This window comes from Mirounga angustirostris, unplaced genomic scaffold (assembly GCF_029215605.1).
Source record: "Mirounga angustirostris isolate CCGP_5_RB_7025 unplaced genomic scaffold, mMirAng1.0.hap1 SCAF_12, whole genome shotgun sequence".
NCBI classification, from domain to species: Eukaryota; Metazoa; Chordata; class Mammalia; order Carnivora; family Phocidae; genus Mirounga; species Mirounga angustirostris.
In genome coordinates this window covers 106,156,380-106,175,289 of record NW_026991720.1, presented here as the reverse complement: position 1 = coordinate 106,175,289, position 18,910 = coordinate 106,156,380, and the positions used below count along the sequence as shown (strand labels likewise).

The window sequence follows — 18,910 nt, the reverse complement described above, 5'->3', positions numbered from 1 at the left end:
GCAAGGTCTTCCTGTCGCCCTTGGGGAACAACTGGAACCTTCCCTGTTCCTCTCCCGCCCCTCCCGACACCAACACCCCCGCTTGGGGCCAGCGCTGTCCTCCAGCCCACCCCGTCTGAAAGCCCAGCCCCCTCGGTCAGGTCCCTGCTAGCAACGCTCTTCTCTCCTGTTCACCTTTTCCTCGGCCGGGCCTTCATGCAGCCACTCGGCTGCCACACAGGCCAGCCCCGGGCCCTGTCTACAGAACACCCCCACAACCAAGTACGGACCTATAGGAACAGACGGTCATTCAAGGTCCAGTTTGAGGTCACCCCCACCCTCCTCCACCAGCATCTCCCTTCCCTCGCCCACCCTGCCCCAGGAACTGGGAGCGCCCCCCAGACTGCCCTGCAGGAGCCCAGGCCAGCAAACTTTAGGGCCTGTTGTGCACACAGAAGGCATCCAATAAATGCTTGAGACATTTAATGCTTCTTTGTTATACAAATATTTGAATGATCGAGCCTTTTACACGTGAAGGAGTTAAGTTCCACAGGACAGAGCACACTCTCTCAGAACCCAACAGGAGAGCGCCCTCTGATCAGCTCCTGCATTTCCCTGGCCTGACCCATCCCAACTGAGCCACTGAAAATCAGGCCGGTCTCTGAATCCACATTTGGTCTGGAAATAAAATGCCACACAGCTCTAGTGAGTGGTTTTGGAACAGAAAACTAATCCAAGAAAGAGCACAATCCTAAAGAGAAAACAAAACGGGGCCCAGAGCCACGCCATGGCGGCCCGACCCGAGGCACTACCAGCTCGCCCAGCAGACGGCCCGGCAGACGGCTACCATCGGCGGAGGCAGGCCTATGTGCTCCTTCCCCACCCCATCAAACTGCCCAGCGCCCCCGACAGGAGGAGGAAAATGCTTTTCTCCTCCCAGAGCCGGCCTGAATTCTGAAAGCAGCGTGGCCAGAGGCCCCCTTTAGATCCCCACGCCGACAGCCCAACACATTGTCCCACCAACTGGCTGGCCTCACCCCCTGCAAACAAGTTCACTGGAAAAACTAGAGAACCCCGGGTATCAACACCCTCAAACGGGCTGCCCCCTGCCTCCAATGTTCACAGTGGCGCCGAGGGACCCGTCCCCTTTCCAAGACCCTGCCCTTTGCCCTGCTCTCCACACACATCATGCCCAGTGCCCCGTGACATTCCCAGTCACCCTGCGGAGGGCTTTCCGTGAAGGATCAGGAGCTCATCCAGAAGACAGGAATTAAGCGCTGTTTGTCTCCCCTGGGCATAAGCCTTAGAGCCAGCAAGCCTTATTCTTTTAGTTTAGTACAAAGGTTCACTGAAAGAAGGGTCCTTTCAAAACTGGAGCAAGGTATACGCGGGAACAGGTGGAGAGCTGCTCCATGGCACATTTGAGAAGCGTACCGAGGGGGGCTGGCCACGAGCAGCATGGCCAAGCTCAAGTGCAGAGGCTGTGTGAGAAGGAAGACAGCAGGCGACAGACATGCCAGCCGGGGCAGTGGGCACACACCAGCGCCGGCGAACTCCAGACCCCCAGAGGATGGATGCCAGGACGGGCAAGAACACCCAGGAGGGTCCCCAGGGAACAGAGCTAATGCCGTCGGGGACCCAGAAGTGTCCAGCTCTGCCCTGAACTAGCATGCCTGGGCTCAGAGGCGGCTCACTCGCTTAGGAGCCGCGGGCCTGGGACAGACGCAAGCTCGGCAGCACCGTCTGGGCAGACGGGCGCACACTCGGGCAGGGCTGCCACAGGGCCTGGTGCGCGGGCTCCCCGGCCGGCTGTGCGAGCCCCGGCAACAGCATCTGCAGCCCTTAGTTCATGTGACTGCAGGCGGTCCACAGTGTTCTAACCACTGACGACCACGGGCACCTACCTCTGTGACCCTCAGCACTCAGGCTGGAATTGCCATGTTAACCCCCAGAAAAGAGGAAACAGCATTTCAGAATGGGGGAACACAAAGACTAGGGATACTCAAAATGAAAGTCCCCCAAGCCCAGGGCCCCACAGACGGAAAGAACCCAGGCTGCCCCATTCCCTCTGGGCCTCCCAACCCCTCCGCCTCTGGCCTGTGGAGGGAATATCAGGGTGAAATTAGAAGAAGCTGTTCCTCTCCTCCTGAAGAACCCCCACACTGTGCAAATCCGAGCGCACGGGAACCGCGTTCCTGACCCCCAGGCCAGAGGAGCCGGGCGAGGGCCGAGCCCAGGGGCCAGCAGTGGGAGCCAGCTCTGCCACCCACCCACAGCCCAGGCTTCCGGGTCTGCAAACCCCCGGCCGCAGGGAGGGCCGACGGTGCGGCGCGTGTCAGGACCCCGGCAGGAGAGAAGCAGTCTGGAGCGTACAGTGTCACAACAAGGCCCACAGTGCCTCGTCCGGGGTGTGGCACAAAACCCTGCCCCAGGACGTCTGTCCGCAGCCTCGCTCGGCATTGTCTGAGCTCCCAGGGCCCGGCACAGGGCCATCCCAACACCCGGCTGTCTGCAGGACCCCCCTGGCGGACCCGTGCTGCACCCCGAAGGGCCTGCAGGGCCAGACTCCAAACTGCACACGTCTGAGCACCAGGAAGCTGAGGAGCGGTTAGAGACAGAGCTGCTGGAGAGGCCGGGGCGGGGCAGGTGTCCCCTACCGGCCCCGGTCACTGCGCCACCGTCGTCCTCCGTGCTGCACGCAGGCAGGGCTAGCCCAGGGCAGTCTGGGGAACAGAGAAACAGACGTAGGCTCCCAGGGCACTTTGACTCGTTCCCACCCATGTCCTCCGACCATGTCTTCACAGCCCTCGGGGAATGGAATACTTGCCCCTGCTCTCAGTTTAAAAAAAAAAATGTTTAATCAAAATCATCAGGGATTTATTTATTTTAATCATTTCTGTCCTCACTTAAGATTAACCCACAAGAGTCTAGACTTGCTACATTAGACAAATGTGTAAAAGAGAAAAAATATGATTCACATCACGTTCATCTTTCAAAATGTTTCCAGACCAGCTAAAAAGGCATTTAGTAACATCAAACAGGACCACCAAGAAACAAACAAGCAAGAGGAACTGTGTGCATAGCAAACCACCCCCACCCCCACCCCCGGTGCTTCCAAGGCGCTGGCACAGTAAGACCAACTCCACTTACAGACGGAGCCCAGAGAGACCCGCTCGCACAGGACACAAAGACCCACCCGAGAGAGTCCCGGGCTCCTCGCAACACGGGAAGAGAGGAATAAGCAGGCACTCCGTCCAAACAGCCACTTCAAAAATACAAGCAAGGAAACAAACAGGTTTCTGAAAACACAAGAGCAAGCTGGTCAGGGCAGCAGATCCGAGCTTCCGGAAAAAGAGGCAGGGCCTCCACCTAGTTCCTGGACCCAAGGAGACATGAGGAAGAGCCCTCCCAGTGCTGTTCCAGTCCTTCGGGACTAAATGCACTTTGCAGAGGTGGGCGGTGAGGGGCCAGCCCACCCGGGAAGACGGAAGCAGGTGCCCTGTCCACATTCAAGGGCAAGACTCTGCAGGGTCAGGTGCGGAGGGCTACCCACAACCCTTCCCATCCAACATCCCTCCCGCACATTCCTCCAACCTTCCTCCTCCCACTTCAGGGTTTTTCTGTGGCTGCTCTAACGGTCCTCCACACACAGCCTGAAACGCACTTATTATCTTAAAGTCTGGAGGTCAGAGTCCAAGGCAGTTCTCACGGGACTAAAGTGTAGGTGTTGGCCACTGCACTCATTTCTGGACGCTCTGGGGAGAGTCCACGTCCTGCTCATGCAGGCTGTTGGCAGAATCCAGTTTCCTGCGGTTGTAGGACCGAGGTTCCCGCCGGCTGCAAGCAGAAGGCCACTCCAAATGCTGGAGGCCACCGCACCCCCCGGCTCATGGCCCCCGCCTCCACTTTCAGAGCCAGCGACAAGACAAGCGTCCATCTGCTGTTGATTCTGACCACTTTTAAGCGCTCACTCCATTCTACTGGACCCACCAGGCCACCCAGGAAAAGGTACCACCTCAGGGTCAGCAGATCTGCACCTTCCACTCTTTGGCCATGTGGTCTGGTTCCAGGTTCCAGGGATAAGGATGCAGACATCTTTGGGGTTCATCATTCTGCAACCACGCCCCATCCCTCCGGCCAGAACCCTGGTGATCGCCACCCTTCAGTGCTTCATGGCGGCCCTTTTCTATGGCCTTCCGAGCCCTGCCCGCCTCCCACCCCTCTTCTCACAAGGCTCCCCTCCTGCCGTCCTCCTCCCCAGCCCCAGGGTCCCCACAGCACCCTTCCCCTGCCAGGAGTGCTCTGACGCCCACCCCGCATCTCCGCATCTGTGCATCTCTGTGGGCTGGCTCCCTCTCCACCTACAGGTCTCAGGTCAGGCATGACCTCTTCTGGAAGGGCATGGCCTTCCATTGACACAGGGTCCTGTGCTTCTGCCAATGCCCCCAGATGATGACCTTCGAAGAACATACCAATGTGCTTACCGTCTCCCTCACCCCAGCAGCCTCTGAGAGCCACATCTCTTGGCTCAGCATTCAGCACGGGACCTGGCACACAGAATGCGTTCTGAACGAATGAACTGTCCCCCCAACAAGTCCTCCCCTCAGCTGATGAGTGATGGCGGCCTGTTACAATGACGGTGGAGCTCATGTCTCACCGGCTCGGAGACTCCTCGGGCTGTGACCGCTGGAAGCTGAAAGCTGTCGGAGCCACAACACCATGAGCTGTCTTCTCCTCCAGCTCCACCCCAAGCACCCACAGCCTTGCCGATTCAATCTGGGCCCTTCCTGCCTCCATCCCGCTCACAAACGTCGCCCTCCACAGGCCCCACCGCCCGCACGGCCTCCTGTGCGCAGCGCTCGCGGCCCCGGCGGACCCAAGCCGGAGGGCCGCCTGCGCTCGCACCGCGGTGGGCGGTGACTTCGTCCTGCCACTGACAGCTAAGTGTGGCAAGAGTGCCACCCACAACTGCAGAGAGCAGCCGCCCCTCGGAGCCAAGTGGGTCACTGGCCCAAGAGAGAACCAGCCCCAGAGAGTCACAGACTGAACGCGTCCTGATCCCCATCACCCGCCCTCTGATTCTCGCAGCACCACCATCCTCTCTCACCGGGACGTTCACCACAGCCTCCGAACTGGTCTCCCTGCGTCCGTCCTTCCCTCCCAGCCCCTAACCTGCCATCCACCCAGAGGCCAAAGGGATCCTGCCACACCTCTGCCAAGACCCTCCAAAGCGCTCCCCCATCAGAATAAGAGACAGAAAGCCCACGTCTTTCCACTGTGACCACGAGGCCTGCCCCCACCAGCTTCCGGACCTCGTGCCCCAGGACTCTCCCCCTCCTCCCTTGGCTCCAGGCACCAGGCCCCCCGCTCTTCTCGAGCACACCGCTGTCGCTCCCAACCGGGGACTTTCCACTGGCCCTCTGCCCAGACCACTGTCCTCCCAGCCACCCAGGGGGCCTGTTCGCTCACCTCCTGTGAGTCCTCAAATGTTACCTCCTCTGTGAGACCTTCTCTGGCCACCTTATCACCGGGAAACCCTCCCCACTCCACACGCCTCCCAATCCCAATTCTCTGCTTGAGGTTTCAATAACAGGATAACAGTTCCCACCTTCTCAGGGGTAACTCTCTTCTTAACTTAGTCATGGTCTCTATTCTCTGCCCCTCCAGCTCCGCTGTAAGCTCTGAGACAGCACTGGTTCTGAGCTGTTTTGTTCACTGGTGTATCTCTAGCCCCTGGAACTGTTATTGGCACCAAGAGTTGGTTAAACAAATATCTACTGAATGAATGAATTTTCAAACTCTCAAAGCTCCTCCAAGAGGCCCTCTCTCGTGCTCATCAAAGAGAATCGGACCAGACCGAACAAATATGTGCCTGGAGATCTCAGCCACTTAGGTCTCATCCAGCTTCAGCAGGTTACACTGGCAGAAACTGATGGCCCCAGGGGTGACATGACCTGGTGAAAGTCACACAGAGATTAATAGAAAAAAAAAGGCTGAAACCCAGACCACAGAACCAAGTCAGAGGTGCTTCCACCACATCACACATCCTGCTTCACCCAGAAGCTTCTAAGAAAGCCCCAGCCAAATAGACAACCTGAGGACCAGCGTGAATAGAGGAGGGGGTGCTACTGGCAAGACCACCTCTCATGCAGTGTGAGACCCTGGCCAAATCACCTACTAGAGATACACCAGTGACACAGTTTTTTTGGTAAGACTCCATAATTTAAAAGATGATGGCAGGGCGCCTGGGTGGCTCAGTCGGTTAAGCGACTGCCTTCGGCTCAGGTCATGATCCTGGAGTCCCGGGATCGAGTCCCGCATTGGGCTCCCTGCTCGGCGGGGAGTCTGCTTCTGCCTCTGACCCTCCCCCTCTCACGCTCTCTCTCTTTCTCTCTCAAATAAATAAATAAAATCTTTAAAAAAAGAAAAAGAAATCTTGACATCTGGGGCGCCTGGGTGGCTCAATTGGTTGGGCGACTGCCTTCAGCTCACGTCATGATCCTGGAGTCCCAGGATCGAGTCCCGAATCGGGCTCCCTGCTCGGCGGGGAGCCTGCTTCTCCCTCTGACCCTCCCCCCTCTCTCTCATTCTCTCTCTCTCAAATAAATAAATAAAATCTTTAAAAAAAGAAAAGAAATCCTCAGTGTGGGGGCGCCTGGGTGGCTCAGTCGGTTGGGCGACTGCCTTCGGCTCGGGTCACGATCCTGGAGTCCCGGGATCGAGTCCCGCATCGGGCTCCCTGCTCGGCGGGGGGTCTGCTTCTCCCTCTGGCCCCCCCCCTCTCATGTGCTCTCTCTCATTCTCTCTCTCAAATAAATAAATAAAATCTTTAAAAAAGAAAAAGAAACCTTGACATCCGTTTCTCTCTAATCTAAGTTCGCCAGGCACTGTCCACGCACTGTCTTCACCTTCCCCGGGGCGCGGGCCGGGGATCAGCCGCACGCTGATCAGGACTTTGGAGCCGAACAGCTTCCAGGGTGCACCCGGGTCATTGCACGCACTTCATTTTTTGTTTAATTTCTTTTTCTTAATTCGCTTCCTGCTGCGGACTCAAGAAAGGAGTTGGTTTTGCGGCCGGAAGGTGGGGTACGTGGAAATTCACAGGGAGGCTCAAATCCACCGGAGCGAGTCCTCGAGCTCGAGGCCAAACGCAGCCGAGCGCGGGAGGGACAAGAAGGCCATTCAAGAGGGTCCCACCGCCGCGCCCCCCCGGAGAGGCGATCGCCCGGCAAGCGCAGCCGAGCGCGGGAGGGACAAGAAGGCCATTCAAGGGGGTCCCACCGCCGCGCCAGCCGGAGAGGCGATCGCCCGGCAAGTGCAGCCGAGCGCGGGAGGGACAAGAAGGCCATTCAAGGGGGTCCCACCGCCGCGCCCCCCCGGAGAGGCGGTCGCCCGGCAAGCGCAGCCGAGCGCGGGAGGGACAAGAAGGCCATTCAAGAGGGTCCCACCGCCGCGCCCCCCCGGAGAGGCGATCGCCCGGCAAGCGCAGCCGAGCGCGGGAGGGACAAGAAGGCCATTCAAGGGGGTCCCACCGCCGCGCCCCCCCGGAGAGGCGATCGCCCGGCAAGCGCAGCCCGCGCGGCCAGCGGGCCAGGTCCGCACTCCCCGAACCCTTCGCAGCGCGACCCGAGTCGGTCCCCTTGGGCTTCCCAGGGCGCCCGGGATGTCACCGAGGAGAGCCTGCCGAGGAGTGTCACCGAGGAGAGCCTGCGGCCTCGGAAAGCCTCGCGACCAGCTGCTCCTCCTCCCTTCAAGCCTCGGTCTGCGCGCAGCCCCCGTCACCGCCCAGACCCTGCGCTCGAGCCCCCCGGCCCCCCAACGTCCCTCTCGTCCCCAGCAGCCCTCTCCCAGCCCAGCTCACCCCTCCCCAGACCCCCGACTCCTCCCGCAGCCCCGCGGGCCCACGCGCCCGCCCGACCTCCGAGCCCTGACACCGACCGGCCTCCCCGTCACACCCACCTGCCCGGGACTTCGCCCTTGCTGCGCCTCCAGAACCGCTTCCTGGCCCCGTCGCCGGCCACGGCCCCTCCTCCTCCCTCAGGCCCGCGGCCCGACACCTCGAGCGCGGCCGGCCAGGCCCGGCGGCCCTTTGCTGCACCCCGAGCGGCCCCTCAGCGGCCCCCGGACGCCCGAGCCCAGCGCCCAGAGGCTCTTCCGCCTGCTCCCGGAAGTCCCGCCTCCACACGCCCGGAAGTCCCGCCTCCGCCCAGGCGCGCCGGACGCAAGGCGCGGGCGTGACGGCATTAAGGGGTGACGCCGGGGAGGGGTGTGGCGGCTGCGGTGCGGGCGGCTGCGGTCCGTGTGGTGGCGGCTGGCTGGGGCCCCCGTCCGGCTCTGTGCTCTGCCGCCGGGCGAGGCGGCGGGAGGGTCCGGGGCGCGCGGAGGCAGCGAGGGGCAGCGGGGTCGGCGGGGGGTGGGGGGGGGCGGGGGCGCCTGGGGGTCGCGGAACCCGGCGCAGGAAGCCCGCGGCAGGGTTTTCCAAGAGTCGGCGCGAAGCGGAGCGGAGGGAGAGTCCGTCTACACTGGTGGGGCGCCCGGCGGCTCAGTCGGCCCGCCGTCTGCCTTGGACTCGGGTCATGACCCCAGAGCCCAGAGGCTCTTCCGCCTGCTCCCGGAAGTCCCGCCTCCGCGCGCCCGGAAGTCCCGCCTCCGCCCAGGCGCGCTGGACGCAAGGCGCGGGCGTGACGGCATTCAAGGGCGACGCCGGGGAGGGGTGTGGTGGCTGCGGTGCGGGCGGCTGGCTGGGGCCCCGTCCGGCTCTGTGCTCTGCCGCCGGGCGAGGCGGCGGGAGGGCCCGGGGCGCGCGGAGGCAGCGAGGGGCAGCGGGGTCGGCGGAGCGGGGGGGGGGGGGGGGGGGGGGGGGGGGGGGGCGCCTGGGGGTCGCGGAACCCGGCGGAGGAAGCCCCCGGCAGGGTTTTCGAAGAGTCGGCACGAAGCGGAGCGGAGGGAGAGTCCGTCTACACTGGTGGGGCGCCGGGCGGCTCCGTCGGCCCGCCGTCTGCCTTGGACTCGGGTCGTGACCCCAGGGCCCTGGGCTCGAGCCCCGCGTCGGGCCCCCCGCTCCGCGGGGAGACTCTGCTTCCCCCTCCGCCTGCCCCTTCCCGGCTGGTGCCCTCGCTCGCTCGAGAGCTCGCTCGAGTGAATGAAATCTTTGAAAAGAGCGAGTCTGCGTTGGTTACGTGGTGAAATGACAGCTGCTGAAGTTATGTTTTGGTGTTTTGGTGTTTGCTTTTCTTAACTCGACGTAGCCAACGAAGATGTGGGGTGACGTGCGTGACTGGCGCTGGATTTCTCTTGGTCGCGGACCCGGACCGAGAAGCCAGGTCCTGCCCTTTCCCGACTGCAGGACAGTCCGCGGACGCACCTCCGCCAGTTCTCTCGTGAGACAAGAATTGGGCTGCATGTGTAAGTGTGCCCGTGCCCCTCGCTTACTGATGGGTAGCACTGATGGAGTTCTTGCCACACGCAAGATCTGCACCGGGTTCTTTACATGCAGTACGGCAGCCGTATGCCCACCACCCCCAAAGGCTGCCCCTCCCGGGAGAGCAGAATGGCTCGCTCACCTCGCGGACACCGAATTTTATGCCCTTTCCACAGGTCCTTGCGCCCACCCTGCAACATTTACCTGACTGTTTTTATGATCTCTGTGTCCACAGGTAGCTTGTGAGATCCTGCTCAGTGGGGCCGAGGTCTTCTGCCTCTGCAAGTGTGTGTTGGATGAATGACAACCACGGGAACTCTCCAGGGACCCCCTTTTGTCACCATAGAAACTCCAGGAATCTTCTCTTTGGTGTGATCTTAATGGATCCTTGGTGATCCCCAGCTGACATACCCTCACTAGATCCTCAGGGCTCCTTCGTTGCATAGCCTGATGAGCTCTTCCGGGATCCTGTCCTTACATGACCTCAGGGAATCTCCAGAGATCTTCCAATAAAGTTTCAGTGGATCCGCAGGGACTCCCTCCTGACACAGCCTCAGGCAGTCTCCCGGGATTCTCTCCTAGTGGAGCTCAGGAAGGCCCCAGGGACCTCTTCCCAATATACAGCCCCGAGGCCTCAGAAATCCTCTCAGAGACTGGCTCCTAACAGCCTCCGGGGTCCCCTGTGGACATCACTGGGGACCTCAGGGGTTCTGTGCAGCTCTTCTGGCTCATTGCAAGAATCAGCGAGGTGACGGAGCAAGATGGCGGAGGAGTAGGAGACCTGGATTTCGTCTCCTCTCAGGAATTCAGCTGAAGAGGGATCAAACCATTCTGAACACCTACAAACTCAACAGGAGATCAAAGAAAAGAAGAGCAACAACTCTCTCATCAGAAAAGCGACCACTTTCTGGAAGGTAGGACGTGCGGAGAAGTGAATCCGCGGCGATATTCGGGAGGATAGACGGCGGGGGAGGGGCCTCCGTCAGCCGCTTCTGGCGAGTGATAGAGGCCCGGGGCACAAAATCGGAACTTTTAAAAGTCTGCTTCGCTGAGGGACGTCACTCCGGTGGCTGAGCGGGGGGTGGAACCCAACGAGACAGTGTGGTCTCAGGACCCTCGGAGTCACAGAAAGACCGGGGGTGCCTGAGTGTGGCAGAGCTCCCAGGTAACAGAGCAGGTAAGCCGGCTGCAGAGGCGGAGCCCAGGCGAGGGCCCTCAGCTCGGGGTGGCCATAAACCATGATCCGCGGCCCAGTCGGGCCCCTGCTCCTCCAGCAGGGACCCAACAAGCGGCAGATCCGGGGAGACTCACCTTCCTCCCCGGGGAGGAGCCGTGCGGGAGCGCACCGCAGGGATCTGCTGGGTTTGGAGACTCCACCCGGGGTCGGTGCCAGAGATAGAGGCGCGCGGTCACAGGCCGGGCGAGCACGGAGTGCGGCCGGAGACCGGGGAGACGGGAGTGACTGACGCCTTTTCTCTGGGGGCTCACTGAGGAGCGGGGCCCCGAGTTCTCGGCTCCTCCGGGGCGGAGATTGGGAGGCCGCCATTCTCACTCTCCGCCTCCAAATCTGTGCGGAAAGCTCGCAGGGAACAAAAGCCCCGGAGGGCAAACCCAAGCAACTTACTTAGCCGGGAGGGGGCAAGGGCGGGGCAATTCCGCCTCCGGCAGAGACATTTGGGAACCACGGCAACAGGCCCCTCCCCAGAAGATCAGCGAGAACAGCCAGCCAAGACCAAGTTCACCGATCAATGAGAACGGCAGAACGCCAGCGCTAGGGGACTACTGCACATAGAATTCACGGCTTTTTTACCATGATTCTTTAGTCTTTTAAAGTCAAATTTTTTAACTGTCTTTTTGTCTTTTTATTTCTTTTTGAATTTTTCTTTTTCCCTTTTTCAACCAACATCTTATCAATCCCTTTTAAAAAAAAATTATTTTTCATTTTTAGAGTCATATTCTATCCCTTCATAGTAGTTACCCATATTTTTGGCTTATATATATAAGTTGTTCTCTCTTTAAAATTTTGAGATAGTTTCTTCTAACAGATTAAAATATACCCTAAATCTCTAGTATATGGTGCTTTCTATTCCCCTGCCTGATCACATCCTCTCCCTTTTTTTTTCTCTTTTTCTTTTTTCTTTTTTTAAATCCTCTTCTTTCTTTTTTCAAACAACTTCTTATCAATTCCTTTTATAACATTTTTTATAATTTCCATTTTTACAGTCATATTCCATCCCTTCATCATATCAACCCTTATTTTTGTACATATATAAGTTTTTCTTTCTTTAAAATTTTGGGAGGCACTTTCTTCTAAAAGACCAAAATACACACCAAATCTGGTGTGTGGCACTGATCTATATACCATATAGATCATATTTGATCATATTCTGGTTTTCCTTTTGTTGTTGTTGTTTCGTTTTGTTTTTGTTTTTATCTTTATCTTTTTTTTTTTCTTTGTCTTTTTTCTCTCTTTCCCTTTCTTATCCCACTGCTTTAGGTCTTTTCTGATTTGTTTAGAGTATATTTTCTGGGGATGTGGTTATTCTGCTAGCATTTTGTTCTCTCATTAATCTATTCTCTGCAGAAAATGACAAGACGGAAAAAATCACTGCAACAAAAAGAACAAGAGGTAGTACCGACTGCCAGGGACCTACTCAATACAGACATTAGTACGATGTCAGATCTAGAGTTCAGAATCATCACTTTAAAGATACTAGCTGGGCTTGAAAAAAATATGGAAGTTATTAGAGAAACGCTTTCTGGAGAAGTAAAAGAGCTAAAATCCAACCAAGTAGAAATCAAAAAGGCTATTAATGAGGTGCAATCAAAAATGGGGGCGCTAACTGCTAGAATAAATGAGGCAGAAGAGAGAATCAGTAATATAGAAGATGAAATGATGGAAAATAAAGAAGCTGAGAAAAAGAGAGATAAACAACTACTGGATCACGAGGGCAGAATTCGAGAGATAAGCGATACCATAAGACGAAACAACATTAGAATAATTGGGATCCCAGAAGAAGAAGAAAGAGAGAGAGGGCCAGAAGGTATAATGGAGCAAATTATAGCAGAGAACTTCCCTAATTTGGGGAAAGAAACAGGCATGAAAATCCAGGAAGCACAGAGAACCCCTCTCAAAATCAATAAAAATAGGTCAACTCCCCGACATCTAATAGTAAAACTTACGAGTCTCATAGACAAAGAGAAAATCCTGAAAGCAGCTCAGGAGAAGAGATATGTAACCTAAAATGGTAGAAACATTAGATTGGCAACAGACCTATCCACAGAGACCTGGCAGGCCAGAAAGGACTGGCAGGATATATTCAGAGCACTAAATGAGAAAAATAGGCAGCCAAGAATACTCTATCCAGCTAGGCTGTCATTGAAAATTGAAGGAGAGATAAAAAGCTTCCAGGACAAACAAAAACTAAAGGAATTTGCAAACACAAAACCAGCCCTACAGGAAATCTTGAAAGGGGTCCTGTAAGCAAAGAGAGACCCTAAAAGCAACATAGACCAGAAAGGAACACAGACAATATATGGTAACAGTCACCTTACAGGCAATACAATGACACTAAATTCCTATCTTTCAATAGTTACCCTGAATGTAAATGGGCTAAACGCCCCAATCAAAAGACACAGGCTAACAGACTGGATTAAAAAACAAGACCTATCAATATGCTGTCTGCAAGAGACTCATTTTAGAACCAAAGACACCCCCAGATTGAAAGTGAGGGGGTGGAAAACCATTTACCATGCTAATGGACACCAAAAGAAAGCTGGGGTGGCAATCCTTATATCAGACAAATTAGATTTTAAATCAAAGACTGTAATAAGAGATGAGGAAGGACACTATATCATACTTAAAGGATCTATCCCACAAGAAGATCTAACAATTTTAAATATCTATGCCCCTAACATGGGAGCAGCCAATTACATAAGGCAATTAATAACAAAAGCAAAGAAACACATCGACAACAATACAATAATAGTGGGGGACTTTAACACCCCCCTCACTGAAATGGACAGATCGTGTAAGCAAAAGATCAACAAGGAAATAAAGACTTTAAATGACACACTGGACCAAATGGACTTCACAGACATATTCAGAACATTCCAACCCAAAGCAACGGAATACACATTCTTCTCTAGTGCCCATGGAACATTCTCCAGAATAGATCACATCCTAGGTCATAAATCAGGTCTCAACCGGTACCAAAAGATTGGGATCATTCCCTGCCTATTTTCAGACCACAATGCTTTGAAACTAGAACTCAATCACAAGAGGAAAATCAGAAAGAACTCAAATACATGGAGGCTAAGGAGCATCCTACTGAAGAATGAATGGGTCAACCAGGAAATTAAAGAAGAATTAAAAAAATACATGGAAACCAATGAAAATGAAAACACAACTGTTCAAAATCTTTGGGATGCAGCAAAGGCAGTCCTAAGAGGAAAATATATAGCAATACAAGCCTTTCTCAAGAAACAAGAAAGGTCTCAAGTACACAACCTAACCCTACACCTAAAGGAGCTGGAGAAAGAACAGCAAATAAAGCCTAAACCCAGCAGGAGAAGAGAAATCATAAAGATCAGAGCAGAAATCAATGAAATAGAAACCAAAAGAACAGTAGAACAGATCAACGAAACTAGGAGCTGGTTCTTTGAAAGAATTAACAAGATTGATAAACCCCTGGCCAGACTTATAAAAAAGAGAAGAGAAATGACCCAAATCTACAAAATCATGAATGAAAGAGGAGAGATCACAACCAACACCAAAGAAATACAAACAATTATAAGAACATATTATGAGCAACTCTATGGCAGCAAATTAGATAACCTGGAAGAGATGGATGCATTCCTAGAGATGTATCAACTACCAAAACTGAACCAGGATGCAATAGAAAACCTGAACAGACATATAACCACTAAGGAAATTGAAGCAGTCATCAAAAATCTCCCAAAAAACAAAAGCCCAGGGCCAGATGGCTTCCCAGGGGAATTCTACCAAACATTTCAAGAAGAATTAATACCTATTCTTCTGAAACTGTTCCAAAAAATAGAAACGGAAGGAAAACTTCCAAACTCATTTTATGAGGCCAGCATTACCTTGATCCCAAAACCAGACAAAGACCCCATCAAAAAGGAGAATTACAGACCAATATCCCTGATGAACATGGATGCAAAAATTCTCACCAAAATACTAGCCAATAGGATCCAACAGTACATTAAAAGGATTATTCACCACGACCAAGTGGGATTTATCCCTGGGCTGCAAGGTGGGTTCAACATCCGCAAATCAATCAATATGATACAATACATTAACAAAAGAAAGAACAAGAATCATACGATCCTCTCAATAGATGCAGAAAAAGCATTTGACAAAGTACAGCATCCTTTCTTGATCAAAACTTCAGAGTATAGGCATAGAGGGTACATACCTCAATATCATAAAAACCATCTATGAAAAACCTACAGCGAAGATCATTCTCAATGGGGAAAAACTGAGAGCTTTCCCCCTAAGGTCAGGAACGTGGCAGGGATGTCCACTATCACCACTGCTATTCAACATAGTATTGGAAGTCCTAGCCACAGCAATCAGACAACAAAAAGAAATCAAAGGCATCCAAATTGGCAAAGAAGAAGTCAAACTCTCACTCTTTGCAGATGATATGATACTTTATGTGGAAAACCCAAAAGACTCCACCCCAAAACTGCTAGAACTCATACAGGAATTCAGTAAAGTGGCAGGATATAAAATCAATGCACAAAAGTCAGTGGCTTTCCTATACACCAACAACAAGACAGAAGAAAGAGAAATTAAGGAATCCATCCCATTTACAATTGCACCCAAAACCATAAGATACCTAGGAATAAATCTAACCAAAGACACAAAGGATCTATACTCAGAAAACTATAAAATACTCATGAAAGAAATTAAGGAAGACACAAAGAAATGGAAAAACGTTCCATGTTCATGGATTGGAAGAACAAATATTGTGAAGATGTCAAAGCTACCTAGAGCAATCGACACATTCAATGCAATCCCCATCAAAATACCATCCACTTTTTTCAAAGAAATGGAACAAATAATCCTAAAATTTGTATGGAACCTTAAAAGACCGTGCATAGCCAGAGGAATATTGAAAAAGAAAAGCAAAGCCGGCGGCATCACAATTCCGGACTTCCAGCTGTATTACAAAGCTGTCATCATCAAGACGGCATGGTACTGGCACAAAAACAGACACATAGATCAATGGAACAGAATAGAGAGCCCAGAAATGGACCCTCAACTCTATGGTCAACTAATCTTCAACAAAGCAGGAAAGACTATCCAGTGGAACAAAGACAGTCTCTTCAACAAATGGTGTTGGGAAAATTGGATAGCCACATGCAGAAGAATGAAACTGGTCCATTTCCTTACACCACACACAGAAATAGACTCCAAATGGTTGAAAGACCTCAATGTAAGACAGGAGTCCATCAAAATCCTAAAGGAGAACACAGGCAGCAACCTCTTTGACCTCAGCCGAAGCAACTTCTTCCTAGAAACATCGCCAAAGGCAAGGGAAGCAAGGGCAAAAATGAACTATTGGGACTTCATCAAGATAAAAAGCTTTTGCAAAGCAAAGGAAACAGTCAACAAAACCAAAAGACAACCGACAGAATGGGAGAAGATATTTGCAAATGACATATCAGATAAAGGGCTAGTATCCAAAATCTATAAAGAACTCATCAAACTCAACACCCAAAGAACAAAGAATCCAATCAAGAAATGGGCAGAAGACATGAACAGACATTTTTCCAAAGAAGACATCCAAATGGCCAACAGACACATGAAAAAGTGCTCAATATCGCTCGGCATCAGGGAAATCCAAATCAAAACCTCAATGAGATCCCACCTCACACCAGTCAGAATGGCTAAAATTAACAAGTCAGGAAACGACATATGTTGGCGGGAATGCGGAGAAAGGGGAACCCTCCTACACTGTTGGTGGGAATGCAAGCTGGTGCAGCCACTCTGGAAAACTGTATGGAGATTCCTCAAAAAGTTGAAAATAGAGCTACCATATGATCCAACAATTGCACTCCTGGGTATTTACCCCAAAGATACGAAAGTAGGGATCCGAAGGGGTACGTGCACCCCGATGTTTATAGCAGCAATGTCCACAATAGCCAAACTGTGGAAAGAGCCAAGATGTCCATCGACAGATGAATGGATAAAGAAGATGTGGTATATATATACAATGGAATATTATGCAGCCATCAAAAGGAATGAGATCTTGCCATTTGCAACGACGTGGATGGAACTGGAGGGTATTATGTTGAGTGAAATAAGTCAAAAAGAGAAAGACATGTATCATATGATTTCACTGGTATGAGGAATTCTTAATCGCAGGAATCAAACTGAGGGTTGTTGGAGTGGGGGGTGGGGTTGGAGGGATGGGGTGACTGGGTGATAGACACTGGGGAGGGTATGTGCTCTGGTAAGCGCTGTGAATTGTGCAAGACTGTTGAATCTCAGATCTGTACCTCTGAAACAAATAATGCATTATGTGTTAAGAAAAAAAAAAAGAAGAAGAAGAAGGTAGCGGGAGGGGAAGAATGAAGCGGGGGAAATCAGAGGGGTAGACGAACCATGAGAGACGATGGACTCTGAAAAACAAACAGGGTTCTAGAGGGGAGGTGGGTGGGAGGATGGGTGAGCCTGGTGGTGGGTATTGAGGAGGGCACATTCTGCATGGAGCACTGGGTGTTGTGCACAAACAATGAATCATGGAACACTTCATCTAAAACTAATGATGTAATGTATGGGGATTAACATAAGAATAAAAAAAAAAAAAAAAAAGAATCAGCGAGGTGACAGCAGGACCGAAGATGATGGAAGTAGAGTTCACAGAGAAAAAATGGACAGTAGTTAGTGACTGGCTGGATGCAATTATAGCATCTTAGATCAGTTGTCTCTATAGCTTGAGGATGCTTTCCTGCCTCAGGTCTCCTGGGGGAAGGAGCAAGACTGACACCAAGATTGATGAAGGCTTCCGGACCCACTGAGCAAAGAGTTAGTAGTGCCAATCAGAAACAGGAGAGCAAGGGGTCAGCCTGTTTGCAGCCTACGTTTATGATTGGTTTAGGATGACTTGGGTCAAGGTCACAGATGTAAGACCTCAGCCAAGCACGAGGTTAGAGGACAGATTAGTCTCCAGACAAGGAGATGGGAGGATCTGCCAGGGCAAAGTCACAGGAATAGGTCAGCATCATGGCAACATAATCAAAACACAAAGCCAAGAAGAAACAATCCCCAGAAATGGATTTTGGCTGGGGAGCTTGGTAAGGATAGGATGTAAAAGGAGCGTTTGGTAGAAGGCCAGGTGTATAAACTGAGTATAACATATGTACAGTCTAGGAATGGGATCTCTGCAGGCATCAAACAGGACAGATGCATGAACCAGAACGAATGAGTGGAGCACTTTGTATTTATTTGTGCAACAAATAATTTTTAAAAGATTTGTTTATTTATTTGAGAGAGGGCATGGGGGATGGTGGCAGATGAGGAGGGAGAGGAAGAAGCCAACTCCCCGCTGAGCGCGCAGAGCCCACACAGGGCTCAAACCTATGACCCCGAGATAATGACCTGAACCAAAATCAAGAGTCAGAAGTTCAACAGACTAAACCACCCAGGCACCCCTGTGCAACAAATAATTTTTTTTAATTTATTTGAGAGAGAGAGAGAGCACAAGAGAGGGAGGGGGGAAAGGGAGAGGGAGAAGCAAACTCCCCGCTGAGCTGGTAGCCTGACGCAGGGCCCGATGCCAGTACCCCAGGATCATGACCTGAGCCAAAGGAAATGCTTAATGAGCTGCCCAGGTGCCCCAACAAACAAGAAGGTCACTTTCACTAAGATTTAAGCTAATGGAAATTAAATCCAAGGACATGCCATTTCACACATGACAGATGGGCTAAAACTTAAAAATCTGTCAATGCCAAAATCGACAAGGATGTGGATTTGTGAGCGGTGCAGAATGAACTGATTCACTGCTGGTGGGAGTATAAATTGATTTAGTGATTCTCAACAGCCATCTAGCAATTTCTAGTAGTTAAGGATGCATATACTCTACAACCCAGCAATTCCGCCCTTGGTGTGTACCCTAGAGCAGCTTGCCCAAGTGTGCAAAGACAAGAACATTCACTGCAACATGCTGCTTTTGCTGGCAGCGGGGAAGGTCATCAAGTCATCTCTAGGAGAATTGGTAAATGATACATAGCTATCCAATAGGATGCTATATGGTAACAAAATGAATAAATTAGTTACATATATCAACACAAATGATTTTCACAAGGTTAAATGAAAAAAAGTTGAATATGGATGCATGCACTATTTAATTCCATTCTTTTTTTTTTTTTTTTAAGATTTTATTGATTCATTTGACAGAGAGAGAGAGAGACACAACGAGAGAGGAAACACCAGCAGGGGGAGTGGGAGAGGGAGAAGCAGGCTTCCTGCGGAGCAGG

At 52.3% G+C, this 18,910-nt stretch overlaps 1 protein-coding gene and 1 long non-coding RNA gene across 2 annotated transcripts; both read left to right on the top strand.

The window, feature by feature from the left end:
* The first annotated feature begins 4,612 nt into the window (after positions 1 to 4,612).
* Positions 4,613 to 8,217, top strand: LOC135362153 (uncharacterized). Its single transcript, XM_064575590.1, has 2 exons — positions 4,613 to 4,681; positions 7,195 to 8,217. The coding sequence occupies exons 1-2, from the start codon at positions 4,613 to 4,615 to the stop codon at positions 8,215 to 8,217; spliced, it is 1,092 nt and encodes a 363-aa protein (XP_064431660.1).
* A 645-nt stretch (positions 8,218 to 8,862) lies between these two features.
* Positions 8,863 to 17,334, top strand: LOC135362194 (uncharacterized). The gene is made up of 3 exons (XR_010406671.1): positions 8,863 to 9,384; positions 9,636 to 10,148; positions 17,258 to 17,334. It is a non-coding gene; the product is annotated as an uncharacterized LOC135362194 (long non-coding RNA).
* Positions 17,335 to 18,910: the final 1,576 nt, after the last annotated feature.